Genomic DNA, 14,831 nt, shown 5'->3' on the forward strand with positions numbered 1-14,831 from the left:
ATCAATGTCAACGTGTTGGAAGTAACACAGTGACACGGGTCATCATATTCTTCTGTTTTTTTCCATAGTATGCAGATTATCACAAAGTACTAACTGCAGTACTTTTGCATCTCTAGTTATTGTTATTGAGGCTTTCTCGTTTGCACGGACACACTTGATGTTGACATGTTGAGCTCATCAACAGCAGAGATATATGGTAAATGAGTCATCTTCTGTTTCGTCCTCTTTCAAGTAAATATCAGAGATTAAGGCTCAAGATTATTTTTGCAGTTGAATTCCACTACGTTTGCAGCAGCAATGCTCTTCCATGTCTTGTTTTCTTTAACCTGCATGATACAGACTGTTGTTTTGTTGTCTTTGGTCTTAGATAAAAAAAAAGCATTGCAAATGAGACAAAAGTTTGTTTAACATTTTTTATGAATTAATCAAATTAATTTACAATTATCCACACAAAAAGACTGACACACTACTTAGAGAAAAGGTGTTGTTTTATGTTTTATTTGTTGTACTTCATTGACATCTTTGATTTTCATGCTCAAAAAGAATGTTGTCAAACTGCAACATCTAGTGGCGGTCTTGATATTGCCTAGATTGAAAACAATTGAAGAAAGACTTTTCCTTTATTGATTGATTCATTAATTGAGATTTGAACTTCTTCCCTTTGCTGAGGGCTGTTTGTATTTCATATTTAAGCAGTTTGTCTAGTTAATACTTAAATTGTTAGTGGTTGGTCTTGTCTTAAGGTTGTTTTAAAAAAATAAAACAACATCTGAATCTGTTCTTCAGGTGTCCATAGTTTTGCACAGTAAATATTGTTTTGGTGTTATTGTTTTTTGTTATAGAATATTAAGACTCGTTTTTAATGTTTCAAAATCAATATATAAATATATTTAGATTGAAACAGTAACATGGAGAAAAAAATCCACTTCTAAGAATATAAAAGCCTTTTTATCATAACAAACCATAGCTTTAATCAAATATTTAACATAAATATTGATTTAACATTGCAGTATCACATTTATAGTTTACAACAATGTAAACATTATTTTTTGTACACAAATACCACAGGCATGGATGCTTAAATGATCACATTGGTCTTCCTGCTTTCGATGTTTTAACAGTATCTATTGGAGCTAGTTCCAAGAGCATATCTCCTCTGTTGCTGACACTGGATTGCCTGCAAATGAGAAATATAAAATATTTAGAGGAAATTACAATTATTATGTTTTTAATTATCACATTTAAAACTAATTTAAAAAATTGAGATAGAAATCAGGTTAAACATTTTTTGTCAAATATGCTTAAAAGAAACCATTTAGAAAAATGTATCTAAACATATAAATAGTAGCAGAAATTGCAGTATAGAGGATAAGACATATACAGGAAATGCTGTTAGCTGAAAATAGTAACGGTTCAAAGAAGACGGCGGCAGAAAACACAAACAAGGCTTAGCCTAAAGACGGCTTGTTTTGATACAAAAATTGTTTAAATTAGTTAAAGAAGTAAAAGTCACAAATTATTTATATACAGAGAAAAAACAAACCGAAAGGAGGAAAAGTCAGCAAAATTGTATATTGAATAAACACATTTTAGTGGGTTTTTTTTTTTGTTTGTTTTTTTGTTTTGTTTTTTTTGCTCTGACCTGGATGAAGATGATGACGATGAGAACAAACATGACCAGTGTTGCCAGTACAACCACAGGAGGGCCGACTTGGAACTCTTGATCTATATCTCCATCTTCCTTATCCCTCAGGTGAAGCATGTGTCCTTGCTGTTCCTGAGCAGGACACTCTGGGCTTTCTGAGGGCAAAGGTAGAAGTATTTAGATCAGATTTTTCAGTCGTGGCTCAGTAAGTTCTTATTGTTCTAGTGGTTCTTATATTTACCTAAGACGTGAATGAGTGTTGCATTGCCAGTGAGCCTTAAGTATGGTGGTGGATACATGACCTCAATCTTACAGCGATACAAATCTGTGTGTATGGCCTGGAGTCCAGAGACTGTCAACTCAAGACCATCCTCAGTGACCACAGCAGAGCACTGCACATAAAATACACATTTGACCCTTATTTGAGTAAAAGTAAGGCTCCTGTCTCTCTAAAAACATCAACAACTTTATTGCAGCGTTAGTTCAACTTTAAGGGTAATTTCTTGTCTATCTATTGGCTGATTTTAGTTTAACAACTTCTTTTTTGGCATTTAATGCATTTTTCAATTATTAAAAACATTTTGAGACATTTGTTTCGATATTTATTATTTATGTATTATCTTTGCTTAAAGGGGTTCTACCATATGTTTTAGCATTATGACTTTAACACCATTTTTATCATTTTACTAGTAAATTAACAGAGAGCCACAAAAACATTTAGAGGGCAGCAGTGCAGTCTACAAAGTTGCTACAAAGTTTTACAAAAAAGCTGTTGAAAATATATTGACACACTCACTACAGTTACATACTATATAGTGACATGAACTCAACAATGTTTGTTTAACCTAAAATTGATTGATTTAAATTGATTGAAGATATCTGAATGATGAAAACAGGACGTGCCATTAAGCTGCTTTGCTGTTAACAAATTTAGTGAAATGTAAAATTGTTTAAACTCTTTCTCTTGAATTACCCCAATTCTCAACTACTGTATACAGTAATGCTCTGATTTCTCAGTGATGTTTTATTTTACAAAATTATGGCAAATCTGGTCCATGGTAGGGAGTCTGATGGCTCAGGAGCCACAGGTTGCAGACCTTGCCTATGAACTAACAGCAGCAAACTGATACAGATAATAAGTGTCTCCAGAACCCATATGTTGTATATTTATAGACTTACCTGTCCATGCTTTGCCATGTCAACCCATCTGTGATCTGTGAAGTTAAGAGTGTTGGAGCAAAACCTATGGGAGCTGTGGAGGCCCTTTATCAGAGTTACTCTGATTTCCTGTGGATTAGGGTAAGGGTATTTGAAGTTTTGGTTGGCAGAGGAATAAACGTCGTTGTAGGAAGGTTGAGGGTCAATGAGGCACTGGACCTTCGCTGTACCATTGACGGCCATCACCTTGTAGGGCTGGCTCACTTTTAATTCTAAGAGCAGAAAAAATTGTATAAATGGCACAAGTTAAGTTGATATTTTTAGTCTCCTTATTTATATATTTTCATGATTTTATTATTTAATTATTAACTTGCATTCAATTTAATAATTTTGCTATCAGTGTCATTTCACATAAATGTGTTAGAAAGTTAGGAATTAGCAGCATATTGTATTATGTGCATGTAACACATTAGCAAAATAATCTGATTGTTGTTAAACTAAAAAAAACATTGAATCAAATACAGGACAAAAACATTGTCAATACAATAAAATAATGAATGAACTCACTCACCACTCCACACAGGTAGGAAGAACATGTTCAGGACTGTTAACGCTATCCATCCCATCATATAGTGGATCAGATACATCTTTGACTCAGCCACTTACACACTACAGTCAACTCTGCAGGATCTCACCAAAATACTGCAAAATAAGTCATAAATCCTACCTTTATATTTAGTTAGTCATCTGCCTCTGATGTGATGGAAAGTGTCGTTTGTGAACACAGGAAGTGATGATGGAGTTCTGCCAGTAAGGCAAAGGCTGCAAATCTGCAGCAATGAATTCATTGTTGTTGATTGAAGTTGATTGAATTAAAACTGTTCAGCTTTTTTGCACAAATCAATGTCCTATTTTTTCTATTAGATAAACACATTTGTACAAAATAAACGCATACAAAAAGCAAATATCTATATATATCTTTTCACATTGCTGATTGGAAAATTCAACAGTGCCTACTGTATGAACAACAATAAACAAATTGAGAATTTTTCATCCACAAAAGAATCAAATGCTACAGATTATTTTTCCATTAAAAACAGTGCAGTGGAGACTAGATAGAAACAAAGATAACGAAAGATTTCAATATTCTGGCTCTTGACAATAGATTTACAATAGATTTAATGTAAAAAAAAAATACATTTATTAAATACATTCTGTTCCTATTGTCCCCTGCAGTTCTTTATTTACCAGGTGTAATATACTGTATATATTAATGTGTACTGTATGTAGTACAAGAACTTTTTTACAATTATTGTTTTCAAACGGCTATATTACATACTGTGTTGCAGCCCAGTCCTTGTTTCTTAGCTAAACATTCTAAAAATGTTTAGCTGGTATTCATGCATTTTCAAGCAAAAAAAAAAGATCATTTGGTGGGAAAAAGAAATAAAGAAGGGGATTCATTCTCCTTAAAATTTTCAATTTTTCAAATTTTAATATAATTTTCTTTTAAAAATGATAAGTGCATTAGGAGTTTGTCTTTAATGTGTGAACTACTAATGGGAATAAATAAATTACTGTATCATCTGCATAACATTTTACACATTGTCGGGAGAAATGATAAATATAATAAATAAATATAGTAAAATGTATCCAATTTGTATAGATAACAGCCATGTTTTTAATTATTTTTGTCTTTACCAAATCTAATTTAAACAGTGGGTCTATTATAAATTTTGAAAGTATACCTTCCTCCCCAAGTGTATTTTGTTGTTAGTGAGAACTATGGAAGAAGTTCTAACTAAATTGACACTAGGCAAAAATATATCAAAATGAAAGTGCTGATCTTGTATATTTCGGTGTCCTCCTGACGTCACATCTGTTTTGCCAGGAAACATATTGTGAGGTGTAGCCCCGTTCTCACAGAGTCACCGTCATTTCTAGAGTCAACACGGCAAACCACGGTTTGTTTCTGCTGTGTTTTTTTCACTGTGGTTCAGCATGAACTGCAAAAAGTTTAATCATTTGAAAATGAACAAATGCAAGGAAATGAAGTTGGACCACGGCGAAGGTTCAGAGCCATTGAAAAGTTGCGAACTGATTGACTGGAAACAGACAGGAATGGAAATTGGCAAGTGGAAATTGCCTGTTCACCAATCTTAGCGCTTTCATTTGTGGTTTTTCTTTAGCAGCTGGAAACATATTATGTCAGCTTCTTATTTGAACTAATTGAAAAAAACAGACGAGGGTGGAAACATAGTTTTGTCACAGTACATTATGAATATGGGGCATTCAGTTTAGAGAAGACAATTTTAATTAAAAAATATGCTAATTTTAGGATATGTTTAAACTATCACTTGTATTCAGATTTTAAGCCATCTTTGTATATTTTGTTAATTTTAGTTTTTTCTAGGCTTTTGTAATATATCCATTATATTTAAAGGTTCTGTTTAGTACTTTATTGCTATTATTGTTATTATTATCTGTCTTGTAGCTTCTAGCCCAACACCTGAGCTACTCTATAGCTATTTTTCAGTATTTATTCGGCTTTATCACACCTAACTCAAATACTTTTACTAATATTTTTGTTTATTCTTTATAATATTGGTATAATATAATAATATTTATGTATCTAATTTTTTTTTAACTTTTTTGGTTTGTTTGTTTCTAATGTTTTAAGGTTATGTAAGTGGAATTTTCAAACTATTTTCAACCATGAGGGGACGTCCCCTCGGATCTGTACGTATGTACATTCTGGAGTTCTAAGATTTTGTCTTAGTCTTTCATGGCAGTGGGAAAATGATATTTGTGTTTCACATTTCATATATTTAGACTTTAACCTCATTTCCGTGGTTAAGGCGTTAAACTATCAAGATATTCACATATACGCACGAAAAAACTGAAAAACCTTGAGGTTTAGGCAAAAACGTTGCTGCACCCACTCATTCCAATGAGTAACAGACAAATGGTGGAGTGTGGTTAAAGGTTTCTACTGCAGCTAGTATTCACCTATTTTGCACGTACACTTGTGATGTTTATTTAAACAGAAATTGCAATTGAAAAATTCTCCAAATATCACTTTTGTGTAATTGAAAATATTTTTTTACCAGCTGATTAAGAGCCAGTAACATTTTCTCCTGTTGGCACCATGGTTAAAGAATTATGTTTAACAAGATTTAATTGAGAATAAAATATAATACAAAAAGATTCATGATAGGTTCATAGGTTACAATTCTGATTTTAAATATCAATTAATCACCTTTTTTCTTCAGATGACAAAATAGTTTTTTTCTGAGAGTCGTCTTGGTAAAGCAAATACAACTTTACTACGTAGAAACTGTTATTAAGATTTAATTTATCTTTTTGTGTTGTATTCAGGACACGTTTACATTACAAAACCAGTTGTTTAATGAAGTACCAGAGTTGAACCAGCAGATGTCAGAATTTAGCAGGCTAAAAACGAAGATAAGATGATGGCGATGTATTCTTGGTAAAGCTATGCTTGTGAGGTCATTTCTGTTCATTACAAAACGAGATTTGGAGTTATCATTGGATTAACAGACCGATTAGAATTACGGTTAACATTTGTGACCTTGTTGGGAAAATAATTCTCATTAAAGCGTGTTCCTAACGAGACAAAGCCCATTTTGAGGGTCGTATTTTTTACAGTTGTAGTTTCTCAATTAGGTTAAGGTTGAAGTAGAGTCTTTGCAATAATTATTTGTTGTGCGTTCGTGTGGTAATGACCTCATCAGTCTCATTGGTTATTGTTGATATCTGGGTTGGGCAGAACAGGAAACAAGGCCCCGGAGCGCGCGGGGTATGGACGCGCGCTCCAGAGTTTTTTGGGATCCGGCGTTGAGCCACGGGGACGAATCAAGCTAGACTGCAGAATACCGGAAACGCGAAAGTGCTGTCTTGTCTTCACATTAAAAGTTTTAAAAGATTTTTTTGTCAGCTTTTTCTAATGAACTTGATTTTAAGAACTCCAAAGTATAATTTTTGAATTAAAATGGAATTAAAATTAAAGTCAATTTAAAATTGCCATGTCGATTTATTGTTTGCTGGTTTATTTAAATAAAAAGTATGGCTAGTCATATAGGAAGCATCGGAGGGGACTCATAATCCAAATGGTAGAAAATCAATCTATTTTTAAAAACCTTTTTTGTGCTAAGATAATTCCTAGCTTTAATAAAGAGAGCTCTTTATAAGGTGGTCATCACAGTGATAGATTTTACTCCGGGATTCAGGGAGTAGATGCTACTGAACCCATATATGATGGCAGGGTCCCACTACTGCACCACTCAAGCCTAAGCTTCCAAATTTTCCAAATTCCGATTCTAAACAATTTTTACATTTTCATTCAGCTTTTAATTTATCTTCCGCTTTTCAGGGTTTAAGGAGGAGCTGGAGCAAAACCCCCCACTTATTGCATGGGGACAGGGAACAGTCGATTCATTCAGTCCATTACAGGGTCAAACATAGGAACAAATAACATTTCACACCCAAATTAAAACCTAGGGTCATTTGAGAGAACCTGGAGAAAACCCACACCCAGCAACCCTGCCACACTGTTGGAGCGATATTTTATTTCGGGTAGCAATGGGGTGCTCTTATTTTGAAATACCCCATCGGAAGTGTTGTATTTGTCCCGTTCCTTTTTTAAGTCCAGTTTTCAGCCGTGTTGGGATTCAGTGTGGCAGTAGTGAGGGGACGGAAATCTGGGATAACTGGGTAAAGGGGAGTCGGTGAAATACTGGGACTAAACCGGCGGTAAATCCCCGTAGAGGGTCGGCCATCACACCGCGGACTCAACCGGTGGACACCTATCCTGTGCGCCGCCACTGCTGTTACCGCTGGCTGCGCTTTTTTACCCACCAGGATCCGCACAGTGAGTAGATCCGTATCCCCCCTTCACCTCACCTTAACGCATCCCTGTGGCACCATAATCAACCCAGATCACTGTCCACAGCTGTCTGCAGCGATGTATGAAAGGCTTGTAATTCTACAAAGCTGCATACACCTTTGAATGTGTATGTATGTGTGTGTGTGTAAGGGAGAGAGAGAGCGCTGTTTCTTTAATTAAGATCCACTGGAATAAAAGCCAATTAAAGCCGTTAGCTGCTGCATGTGTGTGTGCAGAGAAAGAGGAGGGGGAGGAGGGGAGATGGTGGTGGTGGACGAGGCTGCAATGACAGAGAAAAACGACTCCACAGATAAAATGCCTTCTCCTTATGCAGCAGTCGGTTTAATGCACCAGAGTATCGGCTGTATGCACGTATTTGCCTGTGGTAGATGTGCACAGCTTCAGTACATGCTGCTGGTTTCTGTCCTGTAAACGCCGGTGTTGAATGGACATAAATCATGTCGGTGCTGCTCTAAACGCCGCAGGGCCTGTGCAGAGTCAGCTGCATGCGCAGGTTTCCCCAAAGCTGCAGCCGCACAGGCCGGATGATACAGACAGACTAAAACGCGGACTGCCCCATGATATCCAGCCGGAACATTTGCGTTGGCTACTGCTACAGCTCGGAGGCCAGGCTGGCGTACCGAGCTGACACCATCCAGCAAGGCGTGGCATTCATCTAACATTACAGAGTCTGTGGGTGTGTACTCCCTCCCCCCCCCCAGCTGCCACACAGCAAAGCCTACCAATAGAAATGCATGCGTTCGTCACAGTCATTCACTCATTAAATTTGTATCCGCAGTCTGTTCTACTTTGTTTAATTTCATTTTGTTTGCCAATCACAGTTTGACGTCACATCAAGGTTATATATGTTCGAGTTAGTGACATCTAGTGGTGTCTCTGCAAAATATAAATAACTGAAGACCTCTTGGCATCACAAAAACAATTAAACTTTCTTTCAACAACTTGTCATAAATATTTTATTTTGGTGAGCAAATGCTGAAAAGCACAGGTTGTGGTTATGAAGAAGTACTCAGGTGGCAGTTAGTTACAGTGTAGTCTGTTTCTCTTGTTTATTGTCGATATTGTTGATCTGAAAAGAGACAGTGCAAAACTGTGGGTTTTGGTCTGCTTTTCTCAGTCCCCAACCAACAAGGATGTGAAGGCAGTATTTATAACTTCTATCACAATATTGACATCTTTGTTGTTTACATGCAGCAGAGGTCTTTGTTGCTTGCTTTGGTTTTCCGCACATGAATAGAATAATTGTTAATCTGCTTTGTTTCTCATGTTCTGTTATCTCCCGCTGACGTGTTGATGACACTCACCACATATTATCCAGTGTACTTCATTGTAATTCACTTATTTGATGAGAAAGAAGAGAGAGGGCCATAAAGGCAGCCGTAGACGTTGCAGCAGAACATGTTATTGGATCCAAGTTTACGATAATGTTTCACAGGGATTTCACAAAGTTGCTGAAACTGCACATGTGTTGGTGTTTTAAAAGTACCAGCAGACCACTTTCGTGCGCCTTGTGGTTCCTGTTTTGGTCACTCTTGTGACGTTGCGAAGGATGTAGCTAATTTTCCCCATAGCTGGTTGTGGTGTGCCATGAGAAGCTCCCTTGAAATATAAACATAAACAAGTGTTTGATGAGTTCATTGTTTTCAGAGAAAGGAGGGTAAAGGTATGTATTTAAAACTGTTGCCAAATATTAATCTAATTTGAATAAATCTCCAAGAGAGAGATTTTTATGTTTTGTTAGTACTCTGACTGTTTGCAGTACCACTTTTTCATAATTGTGGGGAGCTTTAATCTTTTTCTATCGTTATATATCATATTTTTAATTAATATAAAGGACAATGATTGCCGTATGACTGACTTGCAGTACACTGAATTACTACAGTATTGAATTAGTGTAATAATAATTGTTATAAGCAAGGAGCCTCCAAACCTTTTTCAAGGAGGACTATAATGTATAATGTAGAAACCTGATTTAGAGCTTGATGTTTTCTACCACAGTCCATTACCATGACCATGGACATGGACATGGTCAAGGCTCTTTTATAGCATCATAAAGGCTATCAGCCATAAAATAAATATGTGACAATTAATTCAATGTCATGACCCAGGGCAACTAAGGCAGATGAAAGAACTTGCCTGTAATCTGTGACCAGGCCCATTTGTGCCTAAGTGTGATCATAATGACAGACTTGAGACTCTCCGTCCGTGTGACACACTTGCGTGCTGTAAAGTGGGGCAGGAGTCCCTATCTCCTGTTAGTGTCGAGGGTTAACTGGAGGATGAAAATTCCCTATTGCCCTACTTCAACTAAAGGCCCTTCCAGATCTGTCCAACCAGCCAGTGGAGCTGGCTGGTTGGTTTTAACTTTGCTGAAAACTTTCTTTCTCTTTTAGGTAATGTTAAACTTGTAGTGCTAATGCTCAGATGATAAAAGCCAGATTATTTTAATATGAGGGAAAAAACTAGTCACAGTAGTCAACAGTTTGAAAAAGAATTGCACCCAATATGTCCTCTCCCATGCCACCAGCCCTCTCATCAAAGCTCTGTCCTCAAAACACTGGAAGTCATTGTCTGAAGTGGAACTGGGAATTTTGGCTGCACTTTCCTTGCCATTTTCCATGACTTGCTTGTGGTGAACGCCTCTCCAGCATGTGGCGAAGACTCAGGTCACATGCTGCCAGAGGCTGAGTGGCGTGGGAAGGTTAGTGACAGACAGGTAAGCCAGCCAGCTATTCATCTATGTGGAAATGATGAGTCATGTTTGTTACAGCGGTCTGAGGACGTCGTTCATGATGAATGGGTGACCATTAAAACTTGAAGGATTTTAACGGATGGATTGAGAAGTTTTTTTTTTTAAATATTTAAATAAATGCCTGAGTGAAATAGAGGAGTAAAAAAAGAAGTGGAGGAGTTGAAGATGCAGATGTTTTTATCTGAAATTATCAGGATGTCCCAGATTAGGGTTTTTATGACAATAACTGCTTTTTAAAGGCTGCATTTGCATCACTTTAATGACTGTGATCATTCCTCGTATCCAGTGATTCAGTCAAATCATTTTGTTGCTTCTGAACTCTTCTTATAAATACTTATAGATCAAAGTGAATGAATCCTGAAACAAGAAATTTAAATTATTTTGATTGTTTATTATCATTATAACTTCATTATAAAAGACAAATATTATAGATATTATATTATATGGTTGTACCTGGACATAATGGAGATGAATGAAGTCAGTCAAAATCAGAGATCCAGAGAAGATTCATGGATATAGACTATAGTAATTTCTGGGAATGGAGATTGAAAAAAGGCAGTTTAAAGAAGACAGTAAAAGATTTAATGCCTGCATCAGAAAAAGAATATTTTGCAAGTAGTTTGTGGCTGACTGAAAAGCAATGGCAATAAAGTCCTGGCGTTGTTACCCATCCAGATAGATGACTGCCATGCTTCTGATTTATCAGTAGTCTCATCTTGTCAGATTAATTGCCTTGGGGAATCAGTCTGATTCAATGTACTGCAGTGCCTCCAAAGTTCCTGACTTAGGAAATGAAGGTTCCTGCAACAGTGGTGCAGACACACTATTTGAGCAGCTGGATATTGAATTAATTAGTGCAATTTTGCTCCCCAGTGGTTATATTGCTCTTCCCTGTGGTATCACCGCTGCACTTAAGATATCACAGTGTTGACTAATATGCCTGAGATAAAACTGATGTGGAAAATTAGTTTGAATGTTGTTTCTATGCAGAACGATGCTGAGGGACTGTTAGATGCTTCACAGGGCTCCAAAGTGAAGACATGTCTGTTGTGGAAATCCCACATCTGCATTTTCAGGCACTGGACAAGGAGCCTGAAAGCGCTGAGAGACGCTGCTGGCTTTGTGTGCTTCCTTTGGCAGTTTCCCAGTCTTCATGTTCATCAAATTCAATGCACTGGTTACATCTGTGTTAGCAGCCTGTGGTGCTGTTTTGCCAAAGGTCAGCAAGGGTCACCATCTGATGTTGTTGTTTTCCTCTTCCTTGCCGTCTTTCCGACTGGATCTTTCTATCGCTAACCAAGAGTATGGAAAAGTCATCCCTTTTTCTGTCAGGAAATTCCTTCTCATCCCAGGGGTAACAGAGAGGGTGCAAAGGAGGCAGAGCGAATCTGCTTCACAGGGAATCTTTAGTTCTTAGTTTTCTAGCTACTCGCTAAAAATCCACAGCCACAGCAAGTTAAAACAGTTGACACTGACCAATCAGTCTACAGAAACATGTTAATTCAATAATTTAAAATATGGGGTGGACAGTCCTGAAAGGTTGAATAGTTTGCAAATATGTGACAAGAATTGTAAAAAATTGGATGGAAATCCGATGGATTGTCCAGGCGAGTGCGTTTTGGCATTTCTAATAAAAATCTTTGCAAAATCATCTGCAAGCAAAAGAGGGGGCGAGGGAAGTAAAATGACCCCAAAAATGCAATCTAGAGTTGTAAACTGTGATTTCACTGATGCATAAACCTCAAAACTCTGCCCAGTGTATTGACTGTGGCCTTATGTAGCACTAATATGTAGTTGCTGCAAATGTAAACTGTACATTTGCCATTTCTTACTAAACCAAGCAGATCCGCTGACCATATTTGAACCATAGCTGAACTGAAATGAACAAAACGAAGATTATCAGGTTGGTAGTGATTTGAAGCTGCTTCTTTTACCACAGCGAGGGCTGCAAAGAATGTTGGGCAACTAAAACATGGGTTTTTTAGCCAATTAGCCCGATTTAGCACAGCAAAGGTGTCCATTTTGTTCATGATACAAATTTGTGCTTGATTGTTTTCTCGTACATTGCTGCTAGAATCAAAAGACTGAACTGTGTGACAGGCTGTTTGATGCAGCTTTTTTTATATTAGAAATGATTTCTGTTCTGTTACTGTTGTTACAGTTTGTACATCATCTGTTGTATAATTTCACTAAGAGCTTAGATTTTTATCTATAAGAGCAATACTAATACTAACTGAAGGATCTGGTCGATTGAAGACCTTGTCTTTACTGCAAGAAGATCACTAGTTTGTATGTTGAAAATGGAGATGCTGAAATCATAATCATTATATAGAATAGATACTATAATAATAGTTAGAGACGCAAGTTTGACACGGTATAAACATGTTGTTTTTGAAGGTGACGCTCCTACTGTAGATCCTAGAAGAGGTGACAGTTTTGGCACATTGTATTAAATAGCACGGGAAATGGATTGGTTTAACAGTGACAGTGTAGAGGGATAGGGTGAGCTGGAAGAAAAAGAAGAATGTAAAATACGAAATAAATGTATGAGGGCCGTCTTTAACCTCACATTACCTTACTTACCTTTTAACATTTGTGATACATGCCTGTGTGGGAGCCACCACAAAGTTGTATGACAGGACAAACCAAATGTAACACTTAAAACACCATCATCCAGGCCAATATTTTGGATGGTGCTACATTATTGTAGCAGCCGGCTGCGGGCTAACCCTAAAGCAGCAATTAGTTTTACAGCTAACGTTTGGACAAGTAAAGTTGGTTTAATGTCCATGCTGAGGTTAACCGCTCAGTGAAGAGACACAGATTATGCTGATCTATTGTACTAGCTTTTATTTCTCATAAAGATGAATGTAACATTTTTTTATCTGGTACATCATTCATGTCGCTAAAACAAAGCTGTTGAATTGAAGCGAGAACCCGTGACTGAGCGTAATTTGTAGGAAAAAGACGAAAGAAGAACTTTGGGCTCAAGAACAGTTTTCATTAAAAGAAATCTGGATTCGGAAAAAATCTGTCTCAGCAAGACACAAAAAATCCTTTTACAGTGGACAAGCTCAGTAAAAAAAAGAAATAAGGCCCATTTAGGTAATGACTGCAACATGTTTATTTGGTGATGAAGAAAGCGTAGGAGACCCAGACAAACCATTGGAAATTTGGTGCGTATGCTCTGCAGTAACAATAAAGGGGTTTTTCTGCTGTTTGTTGTTGCAACAGGCAACTGGCAGCTGAATGCACTGACTCAGCCAGTGTATCCCCCTGCCTCCCACACAAAGACACACACATGTGTGCTGCTGTGTAAAATAAACCCCATGAATCCATGGACAGTAGAAGCTTAGAACAATCTGATAATTGTGGTTAGTTAACGTCACTTTTATATTTTGATTTCTTTAAGAAACATTGAGCTCAGTTGGACTAAAAAAAAAAATTCCATTTGCTGCGCAGTACGTGGAACGACTAAACACCTCTGGGCTCAGAGGGTCGGGGATGCCATCAAGAAGCCGGTGTTGCTCTAAGAGACATTCCTTTCATAGTCCGGTGATGTGGTCAACAGAGGAGTTCTGGGAAAACAGTAGAAGTGACGTTTGTTTTGTTTGCTCAGTTGTCACCGTGACAAATCCTGTCAGCTGTTTACATAAGCAGCAAAGACATGGTCTGAAATAAAAGACAAGGCTTTTATTTTCATGCTGGATTTGAATCGCTTTACGGGTGGCTGTGAGTCATGAGGTAGAGCCAGTCATTCTGTAACCACATTGTTGGTGGTTCAACGCCAGACTCCTTAACCCGTAAGTGAAATGTTCTTGGTTTTAGACCCCGGACTCCCAAGTTTCTCCAGACAGTGTAGGAGTACATACACGATATCATTTAAAGAAACTGCCTTTATCTGCTTTTCCAACAACATGCTATGGTTCAGATACAGTTTTTAACTAGCAACACAGCCTGTCGTTGTGTTAGTCTATTTAATTCCACACAGATGTAGGTTTTCTCTGGCTGTTGTTGTAGACGGTCAGTCTTGGAAAATGTAATCTCATTTGTTTCCTTTTTTTTTAAATTTCTTCCCTGTTTTTCCATTCTCAGTTGTAACACTAAAGCCAAGCCACTTTCCTTTCCTCTCTTTCTTTTTTCATTATTTTTCTTCAATGTCTCTCGCCCCTCTTGGAGATTTGGGGGCAGGATGTGCAGCTGGAAATCAGGACTATCATTTTTGCATGGGCTTTATGGAGGTTGACTGATTCACCTGGTCGTTAAAGTGTCTGCTTTCTATGAGCTTCTGACAGGCTAAGAGAGTTATCGCATTCTGAACCCAGCAAATTTTTATGATACGAGAAAGA

General features: G+C 37.2%; 3 protein-coding genes across 6 annotated transcripts in view; 2 read left to right on the top strand and 1 right to left on the bottom strand.

Annotated features, from left to right (window-relative positions):
• The window catches only part of phf11 (PHD finger protein 11), a 959,893-nt gene that overhangs the window by 898,848 nt on the left and 46,214 nt on the right, over positions 1-14,831 (top strand). The window lies entirely within an intron of this gene.
• cd28 (CD28 molecule) lies at positions 471-3,779 on the bottom strand. The gene is made up of 5 exons (XM_025064109.1): positions 3,375-3,779; positions 2,825-3,075; positions 1,887-2,037; positions 1,643-1,800; positions 471-1,177 (listed from the first exon to the last, which is right to left on the bottom strand). The coding sequence occupies exons 1-5, from the start codon at positions 3,448-3,450 to the stop codon at positions 1,115-1,117; spliced, it is 699 nt and encodes a 232-aa protein (XP_024919877.1). The 5' UTR covers positions 3,451-3,779; the 3' UTR covers positions 471-1,114.
• raph1a (Ras association (RalGDS/AF-6) and pleckstrin homology domains 1a) overlaps positions 6,907-14,831 on the top strand; it is a 51,219-nt gene continuing 43,294 nt past the window's right edge. The window contains 1 exon segment of the mRNA XM_025064112.1: positions 6,907-7,694. The gene's annotated coding sequence lies outside the window, so the exon portion shown is untranslated.

This window comes from Cynoglossus semilaevis, chromosome 16, assembly GCF_000523025.1.
Source record: "Cynoglossus semilaevis isolate Cse_v1.0 chromosome 16, Cse_v1.0, whole genome shotgun sequence".
In the NCBI taxonomy this organism is placed as follows: Eukaryota; Metazoa; Chordata; class Actinopteri; order Pleuronectiformes; family Cynoglossidae; genus Cynoglossus; species Cynoglossus semilaevis.